Source organism: Microtus oregoni, unplaced genomic scaffold (genome assembly GCF_018167655.1).
Source record: "Microtus oregoni isolate MIOR12 unplaced genomic scaffold, Mior012 000003F_ref0000135, whole genome shotgun sequence".
NCBI lineage: Eukaryota > Metazoa > Chordata > Mammalia > Rodentia > Cricetidae > Microtus > Microtus oregoni.
The window spans coordinates 8,748,203-8,775,664 of NW_024543062.1; the positions used below are offsets into that span (position 1 = coordinate 8,748,203).

General features: G+C 41.4%; 1 protein-coding gene across 1 annotated transcript in view; it reads right to left on the minus strand.

Moving 5' to 3' along the window:
• Window positions 1-25,373, minus strand: part of Baz1b (bromodomain adjacent to zinc finger domain 1B) — a 65,174-nt gene extending 39,801 nt beyond the window's left edge. Inside the window, exons 1-5 of the mRNA XM_041647922.1 lie at window positions 24,901-25,373; window positions 14,330-14,446; window positions 10,943-11,087; window positions 4,860-5,061; window positions 1,628-1,749 (exon numbers count right to left, since the gene is read on the minus strand). Coding sequence (XP_041503856.1) covers window positions 1,628-1,749; window positions 4,860-5,061; window positions 10,943-11,087; window positions 14,330-14,446; window positions 24,901-25,007 — 693 coding nt within the window. The 5' untranslated portion in view covers window positions 25,008-25,373. The remainder of the gene's footprint in view (window positions 1-1,627; window positions 1,750-4,859; window positions 5,062-10,942; window positions 11,088-14,329; window positions 14,447-24,900) is intronic.
• Window positions 25,374-27,462: the final 2,089 nt, after the last annotated feature.

Below are 27,462 nucleotides of genomic sequence, written 5' to 3' on the forward strand. Positions count from 1 at the left end.
CAAGATACACAAAATACATTTATTATATTATTTTTCTACCTTTGAAAGCCACTTGAGTCCTAACTACTGATAACCAAATTCATATTCACCAACGATCATCTCCAAGTGAGGGATGATAGGTCATTTATTTTTTGTTCACACTTTGCCTTCCCATAACCAGAGCTTATTATGTCTTGTGAACAATTTGTGCCATCATTAGGAAAATAAATGGAAGTAGATGAGATTCACCAGCATGTTTTAACTAGCTAATCACTAAATGAGAGGTAAGAAATCTACCTATCCAGCTATGTGTTCAGATCACCAACTATAAAATAGTAAGAGTTGTCAAAATTCTAAGCAATGGGGAGAGCAACAGAACAATACAAAAAAGTCCCCCCCACACACCTGCAAAACAAAAACAAAAAACATGATTGCCAAACTCCTGTAATCCCAGCACTCAGGATACAGAGGCAAGATGATAGTTACAAATTTGAGACCAACTTGGATTACACAGCCAGGTTTAAGGCAGCCACATTATACAGCAAGACCCTGTCTCAATGCAAAAAACAAAAGAACTGGCTGGCAGTTCTTGCCATAGAAGATCTTTCCCAGGGTTAAACCATACAGGGCCGGGCTGATTTTTTGTATAAAAAGATTATCTATGAAAACAAACACAATTATTTTCAACATCCTAGTCCTCTTTCCAATTAAACTTAAAATTTATTCATGTATATGTAGAAACACCAGAAAGAATATACCAGTATTTCTTAAATCTAAGATATAATCAATGAAAAGATATATTCTATTTACAACTTAAAACTTTGGTTTTTTGACACAGGGTCTCACATAGCCCAGGCTGCCCTCAAACTCACTGTGCGACAAAGAATGACCTTCAACTCCTGATCTTCTGCTTCCATCTCACAATTACCAGGATAAAAGCTAAAGAAATAAATTCTTGTTTGTAAATACATCCTGACTCTCAACATATTAAAGAATATAAAAAAGCAAGACTGGAAATAGCTCAGTGATAGTACTTGTCTAACTCCAGGAAGAACTGGGATTGAACCTTAGTCCCACAAGAAAAATTAAAAATGTAAAAGTCAAATACATATTATATCTCAAGAAAAACAGACTGGGGATGTAACTCAGTAAAGAATATTTGCCTACCATAGCAAGGCCCTGAGTTCAATACCCAGGACCTGAGTAAGAACAGAGCTTTTTTTTTTTTTAAAAAAAAGTAAAAAGTTGTATAAATTATGTTAAGGATACTGACTATAACAGCTTATTAGCTTGAAGTCTTACAGGATCCCTTATAAAAGCACTAACTACAGAAGTTGTCTTGTAACTTCATTTACGTTATAATTAACTCTTTTACTTTGAAATCAGCAAAAGAAAATCTCTTAGCCACGACATGACTAAGAGCAACAGTTCGTTTTCAAATTGAGATGCTCAAATGCAAAGTTATTCTTCAATCCACTATTTCCTATGAAGAAAAGGCATACTACCTTCTGAAGAAAAAAGTCAAAAAAAACACTCCAAATTTTTGTAATGAAGACATTTCTTTCATTTTTCCTTAGCACATTTTCTCCAAGAAAACCACCCGTATAATATTTTCTTAAAATCTATTAATGTAAGAGGTTTAACCAACCTTATCTTCATTTTGTAGCTTCACATCGTATTTGTGAGGCAGAAATTTTGGAGGAGCCCATTTCCTTTCTCCTTTTTTTAACGAAGTAGGAAGTTTTCGTGGAGACCTACGTGCTCTGTCATCTAGTCAAATCAACAGAAAAGTAGCAAATAATAAATTATTTTAATTTAACTTATTCACTCACAATTAATAACTTTACTCAATTCCTCACTTACACCAGTTACTGGGTGATGTGACCCAAAGATGGATGTAATACCTGTAAATTAAGGAGCTAATCTATGCAAGTTAGTTAGGTAAATAACTACAATGCCACAATACAGTCTGACAAACACGAATACTGTGAGAGTACAGAAAAGAAACACTCTGGAAGGTAAGCATTAAACACCTAAAAAGAGTATGACTTATGGGCTAAAATGATGGCTTGGACCAGATTCCCAGCACCCAAATGGTGGTTCACAACTGTCTGTAACTCCAGAGAGAATCCAATGCCTTTTTCTGGCCTCCGTGGGCACCAGGCATCCATGATGGAGATATATATGTAGGCAAAATACCTATACATATGAAATAAATAAGTAAATAAAACAAGGATAAATATATCAAGGATAACTGCCACTGTTAAATCTAACAAAAAAAAAAATTAAACAACTGGGGCTGGAGAGATGGCTCAGAGGTTGATCTTTCAGGACAGAGATCTGGTTCCCGCACTCACATGATGACTCACAAGCATATGTGATTCCAGTTCCAGGAGACTCTAATGCCTTCTGGTGGCCTTTGTGGACACTGCATGCACGAGGTGCACAGATATACATGCAGGTGAAATAACCATGAACAGAAAATAAAGTAAAACCAAAAACAAAACAAAAAAAACCCAACAACCAAACTGGCTATTTTTCCAGAGAACCTGGGTTTGATTCCCAACACCCAAAAGGCAGCTTACAACCATCTGTGACTCCAAAACTCCAATTCCACAGAATCTGAAAATGTCTGGCCTTCAAGGACATCAGGCATGCAAGTGGTGCACAGACATACATGCAGGCAAAACACTCACGCACATAATTTTTTTTTAAATTCAGAAAGTAAAACAAGTCTTTAAAAAAAAAAAATCTCTGTACCTGGCAAATAAGAGGTCATCTGCAACCTGATTAGAAACTGTATCATAAGTCATTAAAAGGCAGAAATTAATACAGGCTTGGTGGCAAACATTTCATACACCTGTAGCCCCAGAACTCAAGAGTAAGGCAAGTATGGATCACAGAGCAAATTACAGTCCTAGGCTGTCAAAGGAGCTGGTGAAGGAAAGGTGCCAAGTAGAGCGGCACAAGCCTACTTCTCCAGGTAGAGGCAGACAGGTCAGGAGTTGTCCCAAAGCAAAGAAGTAGAAAAATGTAAAAAGACAGAAGTTAAATCATAACAGTACAAAGGAATCAGCCACTGGTCAGCAGGAAGAGAAGATAATAAATATTCTCAAGAATCTTGGGATAAACAGGACCTAAGTGTATCATTGGACATGGTGGTGCACACCTATATATAATCCCAACTACTGGGAGGTATAAACAGGAAGATCAGAAATTCAAGGCTAGTCTTGGTCACAAGAAACCCAGTGTTAAAAAAACAAAGAATAAAACATCAAGCCAAAATATGAACACATTGTTAACACATTATGTTCCTACCCATATATTAACCCTTTCCTCCCACCTCACGAAAACAATTTTCAACCTCAGGTAATCAGAATTCCCTCATTTTGAGGGCTGATGAGATGGCTCAACAGCTAAGAGCACTTGCTGTTCTCCTCTAGGACCCAGGTTCGGCTCCCAGAACCCACACTGGATGACTCACTATCACCTGCAACTCTGATCGAGAGGGTCTTTCTCTTGGCCTCTGTGCACCTACACACATATAGTTTATACACTTATACAGACACACACACACACACACACACACACGCACACACATAGTACAAAAAGAATAAGCTTATAATAAAACTTCAGAAGAGAAACTGGAAATGGTAGGCATATGCGTTGACAACAGAACAGAAAAAAATAGATGAAATGACAACACTGAAAGGCCAGTTACAGCTAGTCTCAGAAGTTTCCTTTAGACTACTCTAAGGCCTTCTAAAATAATCAGTATGGATCCAAAACATCTGGAAACAATAGAATGGATGGCAGACAAAGTGGCAACTAAACTAGTGAAGTGAAATTATTTGATCAACAGATACAGATCATATATAACAAACACTGTGCCACCATAACTACTGCAGTTAATTTCCTTATCTAAACAGTCAAAATTAAATAAATGATAAGTGTTTAGGATGGGGTAGCACTGTCAGAGCACATTTTCTAATGAGCAATGGTTTTAGTTACTCTAACTGTTAATTATTTTAGTCTCCAGGTCTGAACAAATTATTTTTGGATATTGCAGTGTTTCAGAATTCAAGTGGTTTCTACCTAAGATAGTCAAATACAAAGAGACAAACAGAAAAATAGAGTATCTGAAAGACATTCACACTAGCTTGCACTGTAAAGAACAGGAGGGATTAGAATGTGCTTTGTCTACCTAGATCACTGCCTTCTCTCTATACACATGTACATGTTCTCAGCTTTAAGAGGAAAGAGGGAAAGGCATGATGGCACACATCTTTTATCCCAGCACTAGGGAGTCAGAGGCAGACTTATCTCTCTCTCTCTCTCTCTCTGTGTGTGTGTGTGTGTGTGTGTGTGTGTGTGTGTGTGTGTGTCAGAGGCAGGCTTATCTCTGTGTGTGTGTGTGTGTGTGTGTGTGTGTGTGTGTGTGTTCGTTCCATATCAGCCTGGTCTACCTAGTAAGTTCCAAGCCAGCCAAGGCTATATTGTAAGACCTTGTCTCCAGAAAACAAACAAACAAACAATAACTAAAGCGTAGGAAAGAGTCCTGGGTGTATGTTGGTGCACACTTGTAATCCTAGAATTTAGGAGACAGAGACAAGAGAACCTCTCCAAATTTGAGGCCAGCCTAGACTACAGACTCTGACTCAAAAGAAAAAAAGAAGAGTAAAAGAAATGCAATTTTCTTTACCATCTTGGTTAGGAATAGTCTTAATTATTTAGGGAGCTTTAAGCCCTAAGTCACATGGATATTTCAGTGGCTTTTTGAATCACAACGAATACAATCATGCCTATATAAAAACAAATTCTGCATATGGTTGCTAAAGAATGTTAGATCAACTCAGGAGCAAGGCCAGCATCATACATACTAATACTCTCTCTCCTGCCTTCATCCTCTTTTACTACTGTCTCTTTCTTCTGGTGGTCCTGAGCCATTTGACTGGAATTCTCTTTGTCACTTGATGGAGAATCACAAGACCCATCAGATTTCTTCTCAGCAGCCTCTTCATCAACTTTCTCCAAAGGATGAATCTTCACAATCTTTACCTTTAGCATTTTCTCCTTTCCAACCTATACAAATGATAGAGAAAATTAAGAGATACTTAATAAATAAATAAGACTTAGAAATCTAAAGAAATAGAAAACATGACCTAGTAGTATACATGTCTAATATGGCGATTTGAGTAAGAATGGCCCCCATAGACTCATATATTTGAACGTTTAGTCACCAGAGAATGGCACTATCTGAAAGGATTAGGGCCTTCTGAGTAGAAATGTGTCACTGGGGGTGGGCTTTGAGGTTTCAAAACTCCAAGATAGTCCCGGTATGCCTGTTTGTCTGTCTCTCTGCCTGTGTATCAGAACGCAACTCTCAGCTACTGTTCCATGCTATATGTGCTTCCATGCTCCCTGCCATGAAGACAATAAACTAAGCCTCTAAAACTGTAAGCAAGCCCTCTCAGTTAAATGCTTTCTCTTTATAAGAGTTACTTTAGGTTGGGTGGTGTGCATACACCTTTAATTCCAGCACTCAGGAGGCAGAGGGAGGCAGATCTCTGTGAGTTCAAGGAAGCCTGATCTACAGAGTTCCAGGACAGCCAGAGCTCCACAGTAAAACCCTGACTCAAAAAACCAAAAAGATCCTTTAATCACGGTATCTCTTCACAGCAATAAACAGTGACTAGGATGCCTAGCAAACAAAATTCACGAACACTCTCAAGTATCTAGGTATAGTGAACTTCGTTTCTCAGATTTCCATTTTTATTTCTTAACAAATAAAATGAACCTGACACAGTATCATGTCTGTAACTCCAGCACTTGTAAAGGTAGGGAAGAATTGCTTTGAGTTCAAAGCCAATCTGCAATACACAGTGAACTCCAGGCCAGCATGGACTTCAAAGACAGTTTCAAAAATCAACTAAACCAATGGTTCTTCACCTTCCAAATGCTGCAGACACCTCATGTTGTGATGACCCCCAGTCATAAAATTATTTCATTGCTACTTTATAATAATTTTGCTACCACTATGAATCGTAATGTAAATATCTGATATGCATGATATCTGGCTGTGACTGACAGGTTGAGAACCACTTAACTAAACAAAATGATCTGGTACAAAAGTACCAAGTCATAATCTATAATCCCCAGAAGGCTGAGGCAAAAAGATCAGGACCTCTCCAGCATCTCCTATATAGTGAGTTCAAGGTCAGTCTGGGCTACACAGAAAGATCCTGTTTCAACAACAAAAGAAAATTTTAAAATAGGGGGCTGGGGCTGGAGAGATGGCTCAGCGGTTAAGAGCATTGCCTGCTCTTCCAAAGGTCCTGAGTTCAATTCCCAGCAACCACATGGTGGCTCACAACCATCTGTAATGAGGTCTGGTGCCCTCTTCTGGCCTTCAGGCATACACACAGAAAGAACATTGTATACATAATAAATATTTAAAAAAAAATAAAATAAAATAGGGGGCTGATAAGATGACTCAGCAATTAAGAACACTTGCTCTTGGCAGAGGTCAGGGGTTTGATTCCTATCACCCATATGGTGGCTCACAACTATCTGTAACCCCAGTTCTAGGAGAATCCAACAGGTACACATTTGGTATACATATATTCATGTAGGCAAAACATTCATACACATAAAGTAAAATAAATGACAATATTTTATTGCATAATTCATGTACTTATGTACTAAGAGAAATTGTGCTAACCTAAAATGTATGCCAAGTACAGTTCAAGAACTTGTATGTTTTTGGTTTATTTTCTGAGAGGGTCTCACTGTATATCTGCACAACCTGGACCTTATCATGTAGAGCAGACTTATCTAATCCTTGTGGTAACTCTCCTGTCCTTTTTCTCTCAAGTACTAGGATTACAAGTGTGCATAACCATACCCAGATGAGAGCTTTCATTTTTCAAAAATAAACTGCACAGGGAGCTGGAGAGACGGCTCAGTGGTTAAGAGCTCTTCCAAAGGTCCTGAGTTCAATTCCAAGCAACCACATGGTGGCTCACAACCATCTGTAATGGGGTCTGGTGCCCTCTTCTGGCATGCAGGCATACACACAGAAGGAATATTGTATACATAATAAATAAATATTTAAAATAAATAAATAAATAAACTGCACAAATCAATATCCAATCGTTACAGAACCTATCTGCTAAAGGACTCTTTTTTTCCCACTTACTCACCCTTCAGTGCCTGTTACAAATCAGTTGTTTGGGTCTATTTTTGGATGTTAGTCTACTGCATTAATTGTCTTACCACAGGAACTAAATTAGCTGGGAATAGTGGCACATGACTACAATCCCAGAACTCTAGAGGAAGTTGCAGGAGGGCTGACACAAGAAAAGGTAAGCTGAGTTCTATGGATTTCTATAACAGCCTGGGCAAAATAAAAATCCTACCTCAAAAATACATGAACACAAGGGAGAGGGAGGGAAGGAGGGAGGGAAGGAGGGAGAGAGGGAGGGAGGGAGGAAGGGAGGAAAGGGAGGGAAGAGAGAGAGAGAGCGAGCACGAGCACATGCTCAGTTATTAGAATGCAAGGGAGCTGGGAGTGGTTCAAAGTACCCACATTGAATTGTTCACAACCTTTGACTCCAGCCCAAGGAAAATCAGATACCTCTGACATCCATGGACACCTATATTCACATACGCATATCCACACAGGTAATTAACCAAAACACATTCTCTCCCTCACAGAGACTGACAACCATTGCATTTTTTTTGTTTTGACTTCTGTATATGGAATCAAGACTGTATTCTTCTGTGATTTCTTTCTGCCATTGAGTATTCTAGGCCCTAAAAAAATATTTATTTAACTGCTGAGGATCCTAAGGTTATTTTCTCTTTGGACTATTATGAATAATACTAAAAAAAAATTTTTTTTAAAGTGTATTAGTGTCTTGCCAATTTAAGTTACAGGTTCCCTGAATCTGGAGTTACAGACAGTTGTGAGCTGCCATGTAAACTGGGAGTTGAACCTGGATCCTCTGGAAGAACAGTCAGTGCTCCTTACTGCTGAGCCATCTCTCCACCCCCTAAGAGTGTTCGTTCTTATACAAGTGTCCTGGGGAAGTATTATGAGGATAAATGTTCAAGAGTGAAAGCTCAGTCAAAGTATATGCATATTCAATTGAATTGGCAATTCCAAATCTTTCACCAAAAGAGCTGCCGTGTTCACAATAGTGGTGATGAATGAAGGCTGGCAATATGGCTCAGAAGTAAAGCACCTGCTTAGCATGTGCAAGATTCTGAGTGCCAGACACAATACAGCAACAAGGGAGAAATAGCATGAGCAAAAAGCAATGCAAGAACAGTTTCATTTTCTTAGCAAACTTCGGCAATGGTTCAGATTTACTAATCTCATATGGATAAAATAATCTTGACTATGGCTTTGATTTGATTTCTAAAGTACAAATGAGTTTAAGCATCCTTTGCATCAAGTATTTTTTGTTCCATCTTTGTTTTATTCTCTTATTTTGAGTGTTTTATTTTCAGTGCTGGGGATAGAGTCTAGGCCCTTGCTCATGTAAGGCAAATATTCCACAGACCCTCGATGGCAGATACATAGCCAGCAGCTATAACCTCCCCCCATCTTTTTCCATCTTGCAGATATATCCAATGCTTTTCTTTTTGTTACTTTAGTTGTTTTTTTTGTTTTTCTTTCTTTTGCTGCTTTTATATCATCTCTTTCTTTTCAACCTGGCAAAGGCTGTTTTGGGTTTCCATGTCAACTAGATTTTGATGTCAGCCACAAAAAGCAGAGGTAAACAGACATGGGAGAAGTGAGGTGGGTTTATCTCTGGTGTATTCCCCTGGACAAATTCTAAGCAAGTTAGCTAGATCAGATCACTAAATTATGCTTAACAACTATAACTACTCTTTCTTACTTTTTGTTTGTTTTGAGACAGGGTTTCCCTGTGTAGCCTAACTGTACTGGAACTCACTCTGTAGACCACGCTGGCCTTGAACTCAAGGGATCTGCTTACCTCTGATCCTCAGTACTGGGATTAAAAGCATGTGTCACTACCACCCAATTCATTTCTACTTTTTAGACCCACTGCCTTCCTTTGTTTCTGTGAGGTTTGTTTAGAAATGACAATCTACTTACTGCTTTTAGCAACCAGGACTTCTTGTGAAGTGTTGTTTGTGTTAGATCAAACTGCTGTCCTATTTCAAAAGTCCCTTTACTAAACCCAATTCAATTACACCATTCAAGTCTACCATCTGTTTTTTGTCAAAATATGACTGGTATCAGGAATGTGATTAAGACTCACTAGTAAGCCAGGTTTATATAGCATGCAATCGTAGCACTTGGTAGAGGCAGGCAGATCTCTGAGTTGGAAGCTGTCTGGTCTACACAGTCAATTCCAGAACTGGTAGGGCTATGTAGAGAGACCCCATCTCAAAAACAACAACTAAAGAGACTGAGACAAGAGAATCGCTTAAACTTTACGGCTTGCCTAGCATATAGAGTGAAACTGTCTCAAAACCAAACCAACCAATAAACAAAACTAGTGATAATCTCAGACATTAAAAATAAAAATATAGCCAGGTGGCATTGGTACATGCCAGCACTCAGAAGGCAGAGGCAGGCAGATCTTTGAGTTTGAGGCCAGCATGATCTACAGAGCAAGTTCCAGGACAGGCTCCAAAGCTACCCTGTTTAGAAAAAAACAAAAACAAATGTAATAAATAAAATATACTGAACAAGATTAAATTCATTAAATACATTAATGAAATTAAGTACAAGCAGAGTGAGGTATCAGACAGACATATATGAACTGAATGTTGACCTCATCACCTACTGGCTACTACAGCACATTACGCCACTGAGCTGACAGCCTGCCACTTAAAAAAAAAACAAAACAACAACTGCTGGGTGGTGATGGCGCACACCTTTAACCCCAGCACTTGAGAAGCAGAGACAGATGGATTTCTGTGAGTTCGAGGCCAACCTGGTCTACAGACTGAGTTCCAGGACAGGCCCCAAAGCTACAAAGAAACCCTGTCTTGAAAAACAAGAAAAAAGCCCACCAATCACATTCTTAGTTTGCGAAGACAGGAAGCTATTTACGGCAACATTTAGGCAATAGCATGTAAAGTAAGGGGTTGCTTTATTTTTGTTTCTGGAAATTTTTCTTTTCCTACTTAGAAAAGCATTTCCTGGATATTTCTCCCTTCCGAGCCACTTCAACTCACTGAATTTCTTTCTCACCTTTTCTTAATAAATCTACATTCATGCTGACAAGATGGCTCCATGATAAGGGCACATGCCAACAAACCTGACAACCTGAGTATTACAAGTTGAAAACCAACTCCAAAAGGCTAGTCTCTGACCTCCACACATGTACTGTAGCACAGGAGTACCTATACATGTATAAACATCAATATATAAATAAATATAATGAAAAATTATGTTAAAATAATCTGTCACACTGCTTAAAAGAAAGGGAAAGAAAAGACAATAAGAAAGCATATGTGCACACACTTCATCTATAATACCAATACTGGGGAGGCTGTGTGTGAAGATGCCCACAACTCAGAGGGCAGCCTGGGCTGCATAGTAACATTCTAAGTCAAAACAGTAACAAAAACTTAGTAAAATAAAGTTCTTTTAGAGTTTGAGGCCAGCCTAGTCTACAAAGCGAGTTCCAGACAGCCAGAGATGTCAGAAAGATAGATTAGATAGATAGATAGATAGATAGATAGATAGATAACATTCTTTTAAAAAGTTTTCCAGCTGGGTGGTAATGGCACACACTTTTAATCCCAGCACTCAGGAGGAGAGGCAGACAGATCTCTGTGAGTTTGAGGCCAGCCTGGTCTACAAAGTGAGTTCCAGGATAGTCAAGAACTGTTACACAGAGAAACCCTGTCTCCAAAAAAAAAAAAAAAAAAAAGAAAAGAAAAAGAAATTTAAAAAAGTAAGAATGCAGGTACTTACCTCAAAGTCACACTCCTCTCCCACAGCATATTTGGTCATGATCTCCAGCCAGGCAGAGTCCACTAACTTCTCTAAGGACGCTGTGTTGTGGTGAACCATTTCCAGAACAAGTTTCTCGTACCAGCTAGGGAACTCCTCCTTCAAACTACAGAAATGTCAGGGTTAGCAAGAAAACACAAAAACTTTACCCAGCAATTCAATTCAAACTTTTTTTTTTTTAAAAGAGACATTTTAGAGCATTTTAGGGTAACAGCAAAACAAATACTTCTTTTTAAGAAAAATTTTTATTACTCAAGAATTTCATATGTGTTTCACATCCTCCCCGCAAAACAAGCATTTCTTCAGCAAATACATACAAAGCCTTGGAAAATAATGAAGATTAAAAGCCACACCACAGGGCTGGAGAGAGGGCTTAGCAGGGAAGAATATTTAAAGGACCAAAGTTCTGTCTACAGCACACAAGTAACAACTGAAAACTGTAACTCCAGTTTTAGGAAATCTGATGCTTCTTCTGACCTCCTTATGGGCCAAGTAAGCATGTGGTACACATACATGCATGCAGGCAAAAATACTCATATGCATAAAATAAAATAAACAAATCTAAAAAAATTAAAAAACAAAGGAAAACCTGTGCAGTCAGCACTGAACTCAGAGACCTGTCTGCCTCTGCCTCCTGGAGTGTTGGAATTAAAGGCATTCACCATCACACTGGGCCCCATCATTTTGCTTTTGTAGTGTGTTTCTTTTCAAGTGAAAATTTATTCCATTCCTTGATTATGTATGTTTCAAATGCGTTCATTCATTTCTCATAATATCCCATAAGATATCTAGCATTTTTACTTTACAGATAAAAGCTTCATGAAAGAAGCCAGCCATAATGATGCACTCCCAGCACTTGGGAGGTAGAGGCAGGTGAATCTCTGTGAGTTCAATACCAGCCTGGTCTACAAAAGCAAGTTCCAAGACATCTAGGACTGTTACAAAGAGAAATCCTGTCTTGAAACCACCCCCCTGCTAAAAAAAAAAAAAAAAAAAAAAAAAAAAAAAAAAAAAAAGCTTTAGGAAAGACTGCACAGTCAATTCCTGACTTTAATCCAAAGTCAAACAAAGAGCTACCACTTTCACTTATTTATCTAGACAGTAACTGTAAGTGCCACACCAAGGCCAGGATGGCAGTGAACACTACAAAGTGGTCTTCAGACCCTGATAACAGCCTATTCCTTTTGAAAGGCAACTGGAGGGATGAAGAGATGGCTCAGTGGTTAAGAACTCTCTTGCTCTTCCAAAGGACCCAGGATCAATTTTCAGCACCATTACAGTTCATAAATATCTGAAACTAAATAAACTGAAAGCTAGAGGATTCTAGCTTCTAAGGATACTACACTCATATAGTATACAGACATACATGCAAGCTAAACATCTATACCCAGAAAATAAGGTTAACCTTGAAGAAAGAAAAAAAGCAACTGGATAACACTGACCGAAACTGCTATATATGCAAAGATATTCACAGTTGGATTCTTTTAAGAGAAAATAAAAACCAAACTAATCAAGTGTTAGACATGCAATTTCAACCATATCATTTTATACTTATTTGAAGCAATGGGGAGGAGTGGATCAACTATGTGAACAATCACAGAAATGCCAGTGTCAAGTGTGTTTTATTGAGTACTAGAGACTGAACCCAAAGAGCTAGCTGCACCTTCAGCCTCGTGTTAGGTTTTATATTACCTTGTTTGACTCTGCTATCCATAGCTACCCATACACCTCCAATTACTGGACCTCAAGTCTCTTAACACACTTTACAAGACAGGAATCTATCTGTACAGTGCTCTCATCAAGCTTTAAGGCAGTCAATTACCTTGCAGTCTGCCCATGAGCCTCCAGCCTCCATCCCCAGCTTAACCATCCTCCCAAGATGTCTTCAGACTTCTTTAACTCCATGAGGATTTTCCTGAACCCTACAAAGTCTCTTTCCATTAATTCTCTCCAGTCAATCAAGTTTTAAAACTTCATTTTCTGAGGAAAGAGAGGCTAAATGGTAGTGTTCAGATTCTTTTAATCTAGATCATATTTTTGGTTTTTGTTTTTTTTGAGGCAGGGTTTCTCTGTAGCTTTGGAGCCTGTACTGGAACTAGCTCTTGTAGACCAGGCTGGCCTCGAAATCACAGAGATCTGCTTGCCTCTGCCTCCCTAATGCTGGGATTAAAGGCATGCACCACCGCCACCCAGCTTAGATCATGTATCTTTTTTTTTTAAATATTTATTTATTTATTATGCATACAATATTCTGTCTGTGTGCAGGCCAGAAGAGGGCACCAGACCTCATTACAGATGGTTGTCAGCCACCATGTGGTTGCTGGGAATTGAACTCAGGACCTTTGGAAGAGCAGGCAATGCTCTTAACCGCTGAGCCATCTCTCCAGCCCTAGATCATGTATCTTTTAAAATAAATTGGATACCACTTTTTCTTAACAATGCTAGAGATCAAACTAGGGACCATGAGCACGCTGGGCACATACACACACACACACACACCATTGAATCATTCCCCAGAATATTCCCATAACCAGAAAAAGATTTTTACTTTGACTAAAAACCTCCCTGTCTTCATAAAAAATTATTTTTGGATTTTCTTTTACAAGCTATGTTTTGCATACATGTATATATATGTACAACATGCATAGCAGATGCCCAAGGAGGTCAGAGGAGGGAATCAGATCCCTGGAACTGGAGTTATGGATGGTTGTGAGCCATCATGTGGGTGCTGGGAACTGAACCCAGGTGCACTGAGCATCTCGTCAGCACCCTTCTCTCTTTTTCGATATCCCATCACTTCTTACATTCTTAGTTACCAAATCACATAAAACATTTCCCAAGTGTATTTTGCAGAATTTCTGGCCAATACAGGTTTGTTTAGTCTGTTATTTTGATGCCTTGATATTACTTCTAGATCATAACAGCCCTTTACTTAGAATTTTATTTCCAAAGTACTTACAAGGTAAAAAAGCCCAAAGGTCTAGCACACACATATATATCAACAAAATGCTAATAAGTAAGAGCACCCAAAAACTAATACAACTTATTTCATTCATGCCCCAAACATTTAAATACAAACACTGCCTTAGTGGTTAGTATTATCCCCACCCTTCTTTCTTTCTTTCTTTTTTTTTTTTTGGTTTTTTCGAGACAGGGTTTCTCTGTGGCTTTGGAGCCTGTCCTGGAACTAGCTCTTGTAGACCAGGCTGGTCTCCAACTCACAGAGATCTGCCTGCCTCTGCCTCCCGAGTGCTGGGATTAAAGGCCTGCGCCACCACCGCCCGGCTCCCACCCTTCTTTCTTGACACAGTGAAGATGGTGCCAAAGGGCAAGGCTTCTGCTACTCACAGTTCAGCAACTTCCTGTTCCTCCTCCCAGGCCTCCTTGTGTGTTAGCTGACTGCTTCCAGTGCTCTTACATGTCCAAATGCGCTCACTGTATCTTTCCAAGCGGGCTTCATACTCTCTGTCAGCAGTGGCTCAGGAAAACAATAGTCAAGCAACGAAAAACCAATATACACACAAATCCTTTCTACAATATAGAAAGATAAAATAAGAATGAAATCTGCTTAAGTCATAAATCCAAAGTATGACCATAATTGAAAAATAATAACAGCAGGCCACGTTTTATAACAAAATAATAATACTGGGCTGGGGCCACTTTAGTTGGTTCAGTGACTGAAGACCCTGCTCCCAAGTCTGATGACCTGAGTTTGACCTCCAGAATCCATATGATAGAAGAATTGACTGCTACAAGCTGTCCTCTCACTGCCATATGTGAACTATACACAATAAATTGCTGTACAAAGAAATTTTAATATTTTGATACAAATGAAATTTCATAAATTCACCAAGGTTGCCGGGCGGTGGTGGCGCACGCCTTTAATCCCAGCACTTGGGAGGCAGAGGCAGGCGGATCTCTGTGAGTTCGAGGCCAGCCTGGTCTACAAGAGCTAGTTCCAGGACAGGAACCAAAAGCTACGGAGAAACCCTGTCTCGAAAAATCAAAAAAAAAAAAAAAAAAAATTCACCAAGGTTTCATTTCACATTTTTTTTTTTCATTTCACAATTTTTACAGTACTAAAAACTCAAAAGAAAATTACAAAAAGCCAGTCATGGTTGCACATGACAAAAAGCAAATTAAAATACAAGTCATGAAGCTGGAAAGATAGTTCAGCTGTTAAGAACACTGACTGAGGCCGGGTAATGGTGGCGCACACCTTTAATTCCAGCACTCAGGAGGAAAAGGCAGGTAGATCACTGTGAGTTTGAGGCCAGCCTGGTCTACAGAGCGAGTGACAGGACAGGCTCCAAAGTTATAGAGAAACCCTGTTGGGGGAAGGGGGTGAGAACTCTGACTGCTGCTATTCCAGAGGACCCAGGCTCAATTCCCAACACCCACATGGTAGCTCACAACTGTCTGTAACTCCAGTTCCAGGGGATCCTACACCCTCATACAGACATACATGCAGGCAAAACACAATGCATATAAAATAGAAATAAATAAACCATTTAAAAAATAGAAGTAAAATAAAATACAAGTCATAAGGACTAAAGACTTTTTCAGACAAGGGTCTTTTTACTTGTAGCTAGCTGGTTGACAGTGAGTTCCAGCTGCAATGGTGGGAAAAGCTGACATAGTAGACATATATACGGCACTATTATATTCTCTTTTCCTATCTCACTCAGGAAGTGACTGAAGTGATTGAAGTCACAAATCTAAAGTGAATCTGTATGCCTCTCCCTTCCAAGGGCTAAAGGCATGCACCACCACACCCAACAGGAATGGATTTAAGGTAAAATGAAACTGCACAACTCAGATAGTCACAAAGTTTATGCCACAAGGGTTTAGAGGTTAAGAACACTGACTGCTCTTCCAGAGGACCCGAGTTCAATTCCCAAAACCCACGTGGCAGCTCATAACAACCTGTAATTCCAGTAGGAAACCTGACATCCATGGCAAAACACCAATGCACACAGGGTGGTAGTGGCACATGCCTTTCAATCCAGCACTTCGGCAGCAGAGGCAGGCAGATCTCTGTGTGTTCAAGGTTAGCCTGGTCTACAGAGCTAGCTCCAGGACAGGCTCTGAAACTATAGAGAAACCCTTTCTCGAAAAACCAAAAAACTAAACTAAAACAAACAAAAAACCATCAATGCACATAAAATAAAAAAATTATAAAAAAAAATTTATTCCATGGGGCCTGGAGAGGTCATTAGTTAAATACACTTGATGCTCTTGCAAAGAACTCAGATTAGGTTCCCAGCACCCATATAGTGGCTCAAAACCATCCATAACACCAATTCCAAGGGATTTAGTACCTCCTTACCTCCTCAGACACCAGGCAGAAATGTGGTGCGCGCACACACACACACACACACACACACGCACGCACACGTGTGCAAGTGAAACTCTTTATTTTATAAAATAAATCTAAAAACAGACTTTAAAAAAGAAAACAGTCGGGCTGGAGAGATGGCTCAGCGGTTAAGAAGACTGACTGTTCTTCCAGAGGTCCTGAGTTCAATTCCCAGCAACCACATGGTGGCTCACAAACCATCTACAATGAGATCTGGTGCCCTCTTCTGGGGTGCTGGTATGCACACAGGCAGAACACTGTATACATAATTAATAAATAAATCTTTAAAAAAAAAAAAAAAAGAAAAGAAAACAGTCTACTGCCGTGCGGTGGTGGCGCACACCTTTAACCCCAACACTAGGGAAGCAGAGGCAGGTGGATTTCTCTGAGTTTGAGGCCAGCCTGGTCTACAAGAGCTAGTTCCAGGACAGGTTACAAAGCTACAAAGAAACCCTGTCTCGAAAAACTAAACTAAACTAAAATAAAATAAAAATAAAAATCAGTCTACAGTAAGATATGTAAGATGACCACATCCCACAGGCAGTTTGGAGTAAATGCAGACTGGTGATTCATTTGCCACTCACTAGTCCTTCTTCTACCTAATCATGGCTCTGATATACTATTTATTCCAGTCTTCATGTTGGCTCTGGTAACACTAACTTCATCTAACCATTAACTAGTTGTTCAGTCTTCCTGAGTGGAATGGGAGAAGAGAACAGAATAGTGTGACTTTCCCACACTCCCAACTGGAACTATCAGCCACCCATACTCAAATTCAATTAGCAAACAACTAGTTTACTTCTGTGCACCAATAATAACAGATGCTATAGAAGAAAATAAACTGAGGGCTGGAGAGATGGCTCAGTGGTTAAGAGTACTGACTGCTCTTCCAGAGGACCTGGGTTCAATTCCCAGCACCCACATGGCAGCTAACAACTGTCTGTAACTGTAAGATCTGACACCTTCACAGACTGATACACACAAAATTAAAAGTTAAGAAAATAAACTGAGCTGCAACTAGAGTTAGCTGCCAATCCCAGTATATTCCAAGCAACATGCTTTATCCTCACTCAAAGTATTTAAAGCCAGTAGTGTCACTCGCCTGTAATCCCAGCACCTAGGAGGAAGGGGCAGGGAGATCAGGAGTTCCAGGTCATCTCCACAAAGAATTTGAGACAAACTTGGGCCACATAAAACCTTGTCTCAAAAAGAATAAAAACAAGGGCTGGAGAGATCGCTCAGAGGTTAAGAGCATTAGCTTCTCTTCCAGAGGACCTGAGTTCATTTCCTAGCACCCACATGGTAATTCACAACCATCTGTAATGAGATCTAATACGCCTCTTCTGGCCTGCAGACACACATCTGTATACATAATAAATAAATAAATAAATAAATAAATCTTAACAAAACAAAAAACAAAAACAAAACTAAAAGGGGAAGAGAGAATAACTTAAAAGATTGTTGAATCAATAGCTCTAAATTCTATTTCTGATTTTAGGTTACCAAAAGTCACTCCCAAGTAACCACTCACAGAAAATGTCAATTGAGGTTTTTGTTTCAGCAACTGCTGTACATGTAATTGAGACAAAATGTCAAAGCAACTCTCAAAAGGTTAAGCAATCTATAACTGATAAGGCATTTTCAAATCCTAGACTATGTCATTATGCATTCACTTTTCAGGACCCCAAGAACTATTCTTACCACAATATGTTGCTTTATTCTCTTTAGCTAAGTAATGTTTATTTCTTTCAAAAGTACCTGGCTGTGGTGGTTTAAATAAGAATGCTTAGTCATTAGGAAGTGGCACTACTTCAGAAGGATTAGAAAGTGTGACCTTGTTGGAGAAAGTGTCATTGGGGGTAGGCTTTGGGGTTTCAAAACCCTAAGTTAGTTCCAGTGCCTGGCTCTTCCTGCTGCCTGTGGATCTAGATGTGGAACTCTCAGTGACTCTGACCATGTCTCTATGTTCCTACCACGCTCCCCACCATGACAATAAAGGACTAAACCTCTAAAACTATAAGCAAGCCCCAATTAAATGCTTTCTGATGTAAGAGTAGCTGTAGTCATGGTGTCTCTTCACAGCAACAGAACACTGACAGAATACTTCTGCCCAATAACATATGAAGGTTTAACTAGCATAGCTAAAGGGGCTGGATAGATGGCTCTGTGGTTAAGGGCACTTGCTGCTTTTGCAGATCTAGGTTCAGCTCCCAGAATCTAAATTCACAACCATACGTAGAGTTCCAGAGACCAGACACTCTCTTCTGACCACCAGACACAATATATGCAGGCAGTACATAGACAATATACACAAGCAGGAAAAACACCCATACACATAAATTTAAAAACAAACAAATAAGAAACCCATGTAACTAAAGATGGACACGGTGGTACACTCTTGCAATTCCAGCATTCTAAAGGCTGGAGCCTGTCACAAACACATGCAAGTACAGTCCTAATACTAATAAAGCAAACTCTCAGATTTGCCTTTTAATTCTATCTTTTCTCTCTTTGGATCATACTGTCAATCAATTAACAACTCGAATCTGGCATAATCTATTATAGTGAATTAACTGGGCATTGTCATATACTTTTAATCTCAATACTTGGAAGGTAGAGGCAGAAGACTGCCCCAAGTTCAAAGCCAGCCCGTGCTACACACAAACTTTGAAATCAGCATGGGCTATAATTAAACAGAAAAATAAACCCATCAAAACTACAACTTTGGGAACTGAAGAAATGGCTTGTGATTAAGAGGACAGGCTGTTCTTCTAGAGGACCTGGGTTTTATTCCCAAGACCTACATGGTGGCTCACAACCATCCGTAACTCCAGTTTCCAGAGATCTATATCCCTCTTCTGGCCTCTGAGGGTACCAGGCATACACATGGTATACAGATATGCATGCAGGCAAAATACTCATAAAACAATTATTTTTAATATTTTTTAAAGATTTATTTACTTATTATGTATACAACATTCCTTCCATGTATGCTCGCATGCCAGAAGAGGGTACCAGATCTCATTATAGATGGTTGTGAGCCATCATGTGGTTGCTGGGAATTGAACTCAGGACCTTTGGAAGAGCAGTCAGTGCTCTTAACCTCTGAGCCATCTCTCCAGCCCCCTTATTTTTAATTTTTAAAGATTTATTCAGGGGCTGGAGAGATGGCTCAGAGGTTAAGAGCATTGCCTACTCTTCCAAAGGTCCTGAGTTCAATTCCCAGCAACCACATGGTGGCTCACAACCATCTGTAATGGGGTCTGGTGCCCTCTTCTGGCCTGCAGGCATACATACAGAGAGAATATTGTATACATAATAAATAAATATTTAAAAAAAAAAGATTTATTCATAGCCAGGTGTGGTGGTGCATGTGTTTAATCCCAGCACTGGGGAGGCAGAGGCAGGCTGATCTCTATGAGCTCGAGGCCAGCCTGGTCTACAAAGTGAACTTCAGGATTGCCAGTGCTGTTACACAGAGAAACCCTATCTCAAAGAACCAAACCAAAACGAAAAAAAAAATTGTTCAAAACTATAACCTAATTAAATTTACAGTTACCCAACTCTTCAAGCATGCTCTACTCAGACTGTTCTAGAGTCATATATACTGTACAAATACCATAAAACTCCTAAAACAGTTGTTTCTAAAATTCAGCAACTATGACAACTGATGCACACAACAAAAATATGAATCTATATTAGGTTGTTGGTAGCTCCAGTTCACAAGTAAAACCCAGTTTTACTTAATAGGCCATCCTATGGCCAAATGACATCAAAAACTGTTAGCTGGGTATAATGATGGACACCTGCAGTCCCCCCAGTCAGGAGGCTAGGGCTAGAGGGACTGCCTAAAGTTCTAGGCCAGCCAGAGCTAAATAAGACATACCCAGCTGTCTCAAAACCAAGTTAAGAGCCAGTCTGTATTTCATTAAGCCAGACTATAACTCAAAAAGCAAAACAGGGCTGGATGGTTGGGCATGATGGTGCATGCTTTTAGTCCTAGCACTCAGGAGGCAGAGGCACAAGGATCTCTGTGAGTTTGAGGCCAGCCTGGTCCACATTAAAAATCCCAGGACAGCTACGGCTGCATAGTAAGACCCTATCTCAAAATCAACAAACAGGGCTGGAGAAATGACTCAACGAGTAAGAGCACTGACTCCTTTCCAGAGGACCCGAGTTCAATTCCTAGCACCCACATGGTAGCTCGCAACTGCCAGTAACTACAGTCCCAGGGGATCCCATCCTTTCTTCAGATCTGCATGGGTACCATGCACACACTTAGTGTAATTCATTCAAGCAGGTAAACACTCAGACATAAAACAAATTCCAGTTTTCTTTTTTTAAAATTAAAAAAATGTGTGTGTGGGTGTGAGAATGTGTGAATGAAAGCATGCTATGCATTGTATGTACTGTAGTACCTACACAAGCCAGAATGGGGCATTATATTCCCTCAGAGTGGGATTTACCACCAGGTTGTGAGTCCCCAATCTGGGGTTCTCCAGTAATAAGAGCTCTTAACACTAGGCCATCTCTCCAGCCCCTTTTGTTTTTGAGACAGGATCTCCTTGTACTTTAGGCTGGCCTAAAACTCCTTTTTCTCCTGCCTCAATTTCAGAATACTGTAAATTCAAGGAGTACAAAGTACCTTCAAGAAGAACTCACTAACTCACTGCTTAAAGCTAAAATAGAAAAAGTTGCTATGATTCATGCAATCAAAATAAAGAGAAAATTAATCTTGTTAAAAACATAAATATAAAAAAAACATAAATATAAATTGAGGACTGGTAATACTTCAAATACAGCTGTTGCTCAACCATACATCTGCTCTCCTCTATGGAACCACTAATAGCCTCATAAAGAAACACGCCAACCAGCCAGCCACACAGTCCAGAGCACTCTAAACCACCCTCAACATGCTCCCACTACTGGAAATTTCCAGGAGAACAATTTCCTCTAATATAATCCTTTTTAAAGAATTCCTGTTAAAAAGTTCTAAATACTGGTATAGAAAATCCTAAAAGAAAGAATGTTCATTAAATACATACTATTTTAAATAATTCAGGTTTCAGTTTTCGTTAAGATAATGTCTGAAGGACTAGGGAAATAGTACTATGATGGTTGATGGTGCCTGCCTAGCATGCTTCACAATGTAAACCATGGCATACACATGACCACACACCCTCTCTTCCCCAGACAATAAATAATAAACAAAGCCTTTGTTAAATTTTAAATTAACTGGCTATGGTCATTTTTCAAACAGCTCAGTATACCTGTTAAGAGTTGGAATTTATCTCTTTTATGAAGTATTTATTATACTGTACTAGAAGAAAATCCACCTCTAATAATATTAGTGTTACCATCAACAGTTCACAAACAATCAATAGCTGGGTGTGGTACATTACAATTTTAAGGAAGCCAAGGCAGGCAAATCTCTGAGTTTAAGGACAGCCAGGACTATATATGAGTTCCAGGTCAACCAGTACTAGTAAGAACCCTGACTCAATAAAACAAATAAAGAGAAGAATGAATGACATATAGAGAGACTATGTTAGATTCCCAGAAGTAAACTTTTACTCTAGTGAAAGCATGGAAACTGCTTAAAAAAAAAAAAAAAAACAAGTATATAATTAGCAGAAATAATATAATTAGTAGAGCTAAATACACCTTATATCATCTAACTACAACTTATATCAAAATGACAGTGTAGACTAATATTTCAATAAATGGGGGGGAGTTGCGGGAGAGATGGCTCAGCAGTTAAGAGCATTTGCTCTTAACATGGTGACAATCATCTATAAACACAACATGAGGTGCATATACATCCATGTAGACAAAACACTCATGCACATAAAATACATAAATCTTTAAAAAATTAATTCCATTAAAATAAAAGAAGGTGAAGTATGATGACACAAGACTATGATCCTAACACCCAGAAATCCCTCACATGGGAGGTTGAGGATTAAAGCACTCAAGGGCAACATGGGTTGTATCACAGACACTGCAGCTCAGTAGTACAGCAGCACATGCAAGGCCCTGGTTCCACAATTCCCTGTTCTTCCCTTGGTTTATTTACAGTGATATGGCTGAAAGCACTGGTTTGTGATCTCAATTCTCATCATTATAACCAGGGTGTATGATCTTTAACACACCAACTTCAATTCTCTTGGGCCCACTAGGCAAGCAGACAGGATCTAGACCCCTTAAGACTCATTTCAGCTCAGAGATGCTATAGGCACATGATCAAAATTACCTACCTATATGAATGCCAGGCATGGTAGCGCACACCTTTAATCCCAACACTTAGAAGGTGGAGACAGGCAGATCTATTTAGTTTCAGGTCAGTATGGTCTACAAAATGACTTCCAGGCTTGAAAGGTCTACAAAGTGAGACCCTGTAAAAAAAAAAAAAGAAAAAAACAAAACAAAACAAAACAAAAAAACACGGGCTAGAATCAACAGTGAAGTTAAGTACAGAGTACCACCTGGGTTCAATTCCCAGCATCTACATGGTAGCTCTTTAACTCCAGTTCCAGGGGATCCAAAGTTGTCATCTGGCCTCCAGAGGAACCAGGAATACAAGTGGTATATAGATACAGATACAGGCAAAACACCATATAGATAAAACTAAAAGGGGGGGGGGGAATTACTTTTCCAAGACTCTCTGTAGGTGAACACTGGAATTCAGAACTGATGCTAACAAAACTGAACCTGCCCTAGCTGGTGCTGGAGTAAAGGCCTGTTAAGTCCAGCTACTGGGAAGGCTGAAGCAGGAAAACCAAAAGTCCAAGGCCTGCCTAAGCCGCATGGTGAGTTGAGAGCCAACCTCAGCAATTCTGGTAATGCCCTTACTCAAAATAAAGAAAGAGGGCTAAAGATATAGTTTACTAGTAGTACAAGGCCCTAGGTTTAAGCCCCCAATGATGAGGGGAAGGGAAGTGAAATTATCCTAATTATTCAAAACACTATATTAAAGCCAAGATCAAGCTGAGCAGGTAGACATCTGCAATCCCAACACTTTGGAGGTTGAGGCAGGGGGACTAGGCAGTAAAGGCCAGCTTCCAAAACATAAGTTAGAAGTCATCCTGGGATACAATTTTAAAAAAAAATGTCTGAAGCAAAGGCCAAGAGTAAATCGCCCTTCTGATCTACAGGTACAGCAGGAGTTACAACAACATCTAGTCTTTTCAAAGGAAAAGGGGTGATAAAAGTATTTTTTTATGCAAGTTTGATACGGAAACCTATCTTTTTTCAAACTAAGTGGACAGGCAGTGGTAGCCCATACCTTTAATCCCAGCACTCGGGAGGTAGAGGCAGGTAGGGCTATGAGTTCAAGGTCAGCCTGGTCTACAAATAGAGTTCCAGGACAGTCAGGGCTAGAAACCCTGTCTCAAAAAACAAAACGAACACACAAAAAGCTCAAATAAGCCCTAAAAGATTCATCCAACATTTCCCCCACTGTGCAAAAAACTGATACAACTTTTAACCAAGTGGCTATGGTTGGTCCAGAAATCTTAAAGCAATGATCAGAAATGCAGAGGCTATTTTAAAACACCAGTTTCACAGTCCTAAAACAGAAAACGTTAAGGATGTCTCAAAAGTTTACCTGTTTCTAACTGTACTGAATGGTGACACAGGCTTGGAAGGTTGACTAAGTTCAAGCAGGATTGGTGGAGGCTATGCAAAGACAGCCTGAACAACACAGTAAGATTTTGTCTCAAAAAATAAACAAATAAGCAAATAGATAATAAAATAAGATAAAAAGGAAAGAAAGCAAGCCATCTGGGGAGGGAGAAGCAGGAGGATCAGGAATTCAAATCCAGCCATGACTGCACAGAGTTCAAGACCAGCCTGATCAACACAAAGCACTCTCTCAAAAAAGAAAGAAAAATGAAGCTTCTAAATTTCAAACCTGTTTGTTCCCTGGGGAGGAAAAGGCCACCAGGACCATCAAAGGTACCTTTCTGCCTCCTCCCACCTACAGTGGGGGAGAAGTTAATGCCGGGTTTTGTGGTTTACGGTTCTGTCAGTTCATCCCTGGCCTAAAGTCCACTCCGGAGGAGAAAAACAAAACCCACAACTCACATCAGTGTCCCCGCACAGCCCACACAAGACGCAGCGGAGGCTTGCACAAGCCGGATCACGCGACCGCGCTGTTACAATTTCAAAAACTTAACTTGACGGTTTCATTTATACGAAGGGAGAAAAGAAAATGCGCATCGGAAACCCGGCGTCCCTCCCCTAGTCACTTAGGGCCCGAAGCCAAGTTGGGGAGGAGGGAATTGGTGCTGCGATCGTCACCGAGGCCCCGGGGACAAAGTAAGGGGGAAAGGATGGAGGCGCGCGGTTCCGGGAAAGACGGCTGGAGACGGCCGGAAGGATTCCGCCGGGGAGATCCCAGCCCCGTCAGGCAGGGCCCGGACACCGCGGCCCGCGAATGGCCCGGTGCGGTGACAGCTGCCCCGTGAGCGGCGCGCGGCCCATCCGCATCTCGCCATCTCCATCCCTCGCCCTGCGCAGCCGCGGCCGGGCGTCCACAGCGCGCACGGAAAAAGGATACTCCCGGGTGCGGAAGGCCTCCTGAGTGTGCGGGATGGTGAAGAGCGGCTCCTCTCCCGGCAGCGGCTTCACCAGCGGGAAGGGCTTGCGGCCCAGCAGCGGCGCCATCGCGGCAGCGGCGGGCACGGAGCGCCGGAGGCTCGGCCGCTCCGCCGCGCAGAGCTAGGCCCCGGCGGCTCCGAGCGAGCGAGCGAAGCGCCTGGCTCCCGGGGCGGTGGGGGAGGGGAGGGGTGAGAGGGCGGCGCGAACTCCGGCTTCCCTCAGAGCTGGCGGGACCGCGCCACGGCCATGGAAGCGAGGGGAAAGCCGCGAGGGGAAGAAACCGAGATATCCTCCTCGCTCCTTCCGGCGCCTTTCGCCTCCCGCCGATCTCCGCCGCCGCCGCCGCTAGTCACGACTCCTCTCCAGCGGGCACCGGAGGAAATTATTGAAAAATGGCGGGAGATTCCCTTCCTCCCCCCCGCTGCCGGGCCAGCGCACAGACTAACTTGCTCCTCCGTGGCGCCCTGGGACGGATGCTTCGATAGGCGGAGGGCTGAGCGGCGTTCATAGTCTATTGGCTCAGAGCGGCTGCCGCTCCGCGCTCCAGTCCCGCCCCCTGAGCCCCAGCCACGTAGTTTGGTTGCAGCGCACTAGAGGGCAGTCTGAAAAGGTGAAAGGTCACGTTATGTAAGAGCTGGGGGCTAGCGTGCGGGCCTCCGGTGGCGGACTTAAGAAGTAATGGGACGGGGAGGAAGCGGGGAGGACGGAAGGTGGAGAACTCAACGAGGGCAGAGAAGACATCCCTGTCATATAGACACAGACATTGCACCATCTGTCACCCACGGCGACACCGACATCCGGGCACCCACTGTCCGTGTGGTGCGCCGGAGGGGGGAGGGGGAGCGCGCGGCCAGGGGCTTTGTCTTTCCACTCGCGCTCCGCCCCCTTCTTAAAGGGGCCGTACTCGGCCACGCCCGGAGAGCCGTGGGTGGAGTTGTGCTGGGCGGGAAGTAAGCCTGCCCAAACAGAGGTTTCCTATTAGGGCGCCTGGGACCCCAGCCGGTGTGGCTGCGAAACGGAGATTGACAGTCGGCCTGTCTCTAAAAGACTTACAGGGAAGGATAATGTAGAAGTTTCTTTAAAAATCTGTGGAAGAAGGACTGCAAGGCTGGCTCAGGGGTTGAGAACGTGTACTCGGCTTTGGGAGGACCCAGGTTCAATTCCCAGCTCCCACATCAGGTAGGGCAGAACTGTTACTGCAGCTCCAGGGGTTCCCACTTCTCTTGTCCAAGTGCGCATTACACCCCCACCATGCACGCACACATACACAATTTAAATCTTTTTAAAATAGTAAGTGGAGGGGGCTGGAGAGATGGCTCAGAGGTTAAGAGCACTGGCTGCTCAGAGGTCCTGAGTTCAATTCCCAGCAACCACATGGTGGCTCACAACCATCGGTACTGAAATCTGGCGCCCTCCTCTGGCGTGCGGGCATACATGGAGGCAGAATGTTGGATACATGATAAAAATAAATAAATCTTAAAAAAAAAAGTAAGTGGAAGGATGATGTAAAAGTTTCTTGTGTGTGTGTGTGTGTGTATACATACATACATGAGGGTTATACAAGTCAGACTTCTAAAGCTGGAGAATCCTGAGTGAGTTCGTGGCTAGCATGGGCTACAGTCTTTGCAGGTCAGTCTGAGCTGAATAGCAAGACCCCATCACAATAAGCAAATAAGTAAAACTATATTAAAGGACGTGTGTGTGTGTGTGTGTGTGTGTATTGGGGCTGAGGAGGTGGCTCAGCAATTAAGAGCTTCCTGTTCTGATTCACGGCTTTGACGTTAAGGGCTCATAACTGCCTGTAACTCCAGAGAGACAGACACATGCAACCCTGTATACATACCCCCCATGTGCATAATTTCAAAGAAAAATTAAAGAGGTCTAAACAGATGCTGACAGGATGGTGGCGGCACATACCACAAAGGTTAAAAACAAACAAAAACCAGGCTGCTCTTGCAGAAGATCTGAGAGGAGTCCCAGCATCCACATGGGATGGCTCCCAACTGCTTGTGACTCCAGTTCAAAGGGAGTCCAACCTCGTCTTCTGGACTCTGAAGGCACATGCGCACAACACTAACCCCTGCACAAGTTAAAAAAGAAGAACATAGTGAGACTCTAAAATCAATAATAGCAATAATAAATTTAAACTTAATGGCTGGAGAGATGGCTCGAAGTTAGGAGGAGTACCGACAGCTCTTCCAGGGAACCAGGGTTTGAGTCCCAGTACCCACATTGTGGGTAAAGTCACAAAAGTCTGTAACTCCAATCCCAGGGGATATGACCCCTTCTCTTCTGGTCGCCATGGACATTGCACACATATGGGGCACACACAGGCAAAACGTACATACATGTAAAATAAAATAATAGGGATAAAAGATGAGGATTTGACACTTTAATGTTCATGGAAATCAGAATCCCAGCGCTGGTGTGAAGAAATAGGTAGATCCTTGTGAGTTTGAAGCCAAGCAGGACTATGGAGGTGGGGGGTGGGGGGGCAGGGAGAGAGAGGAGAGGAGAAATG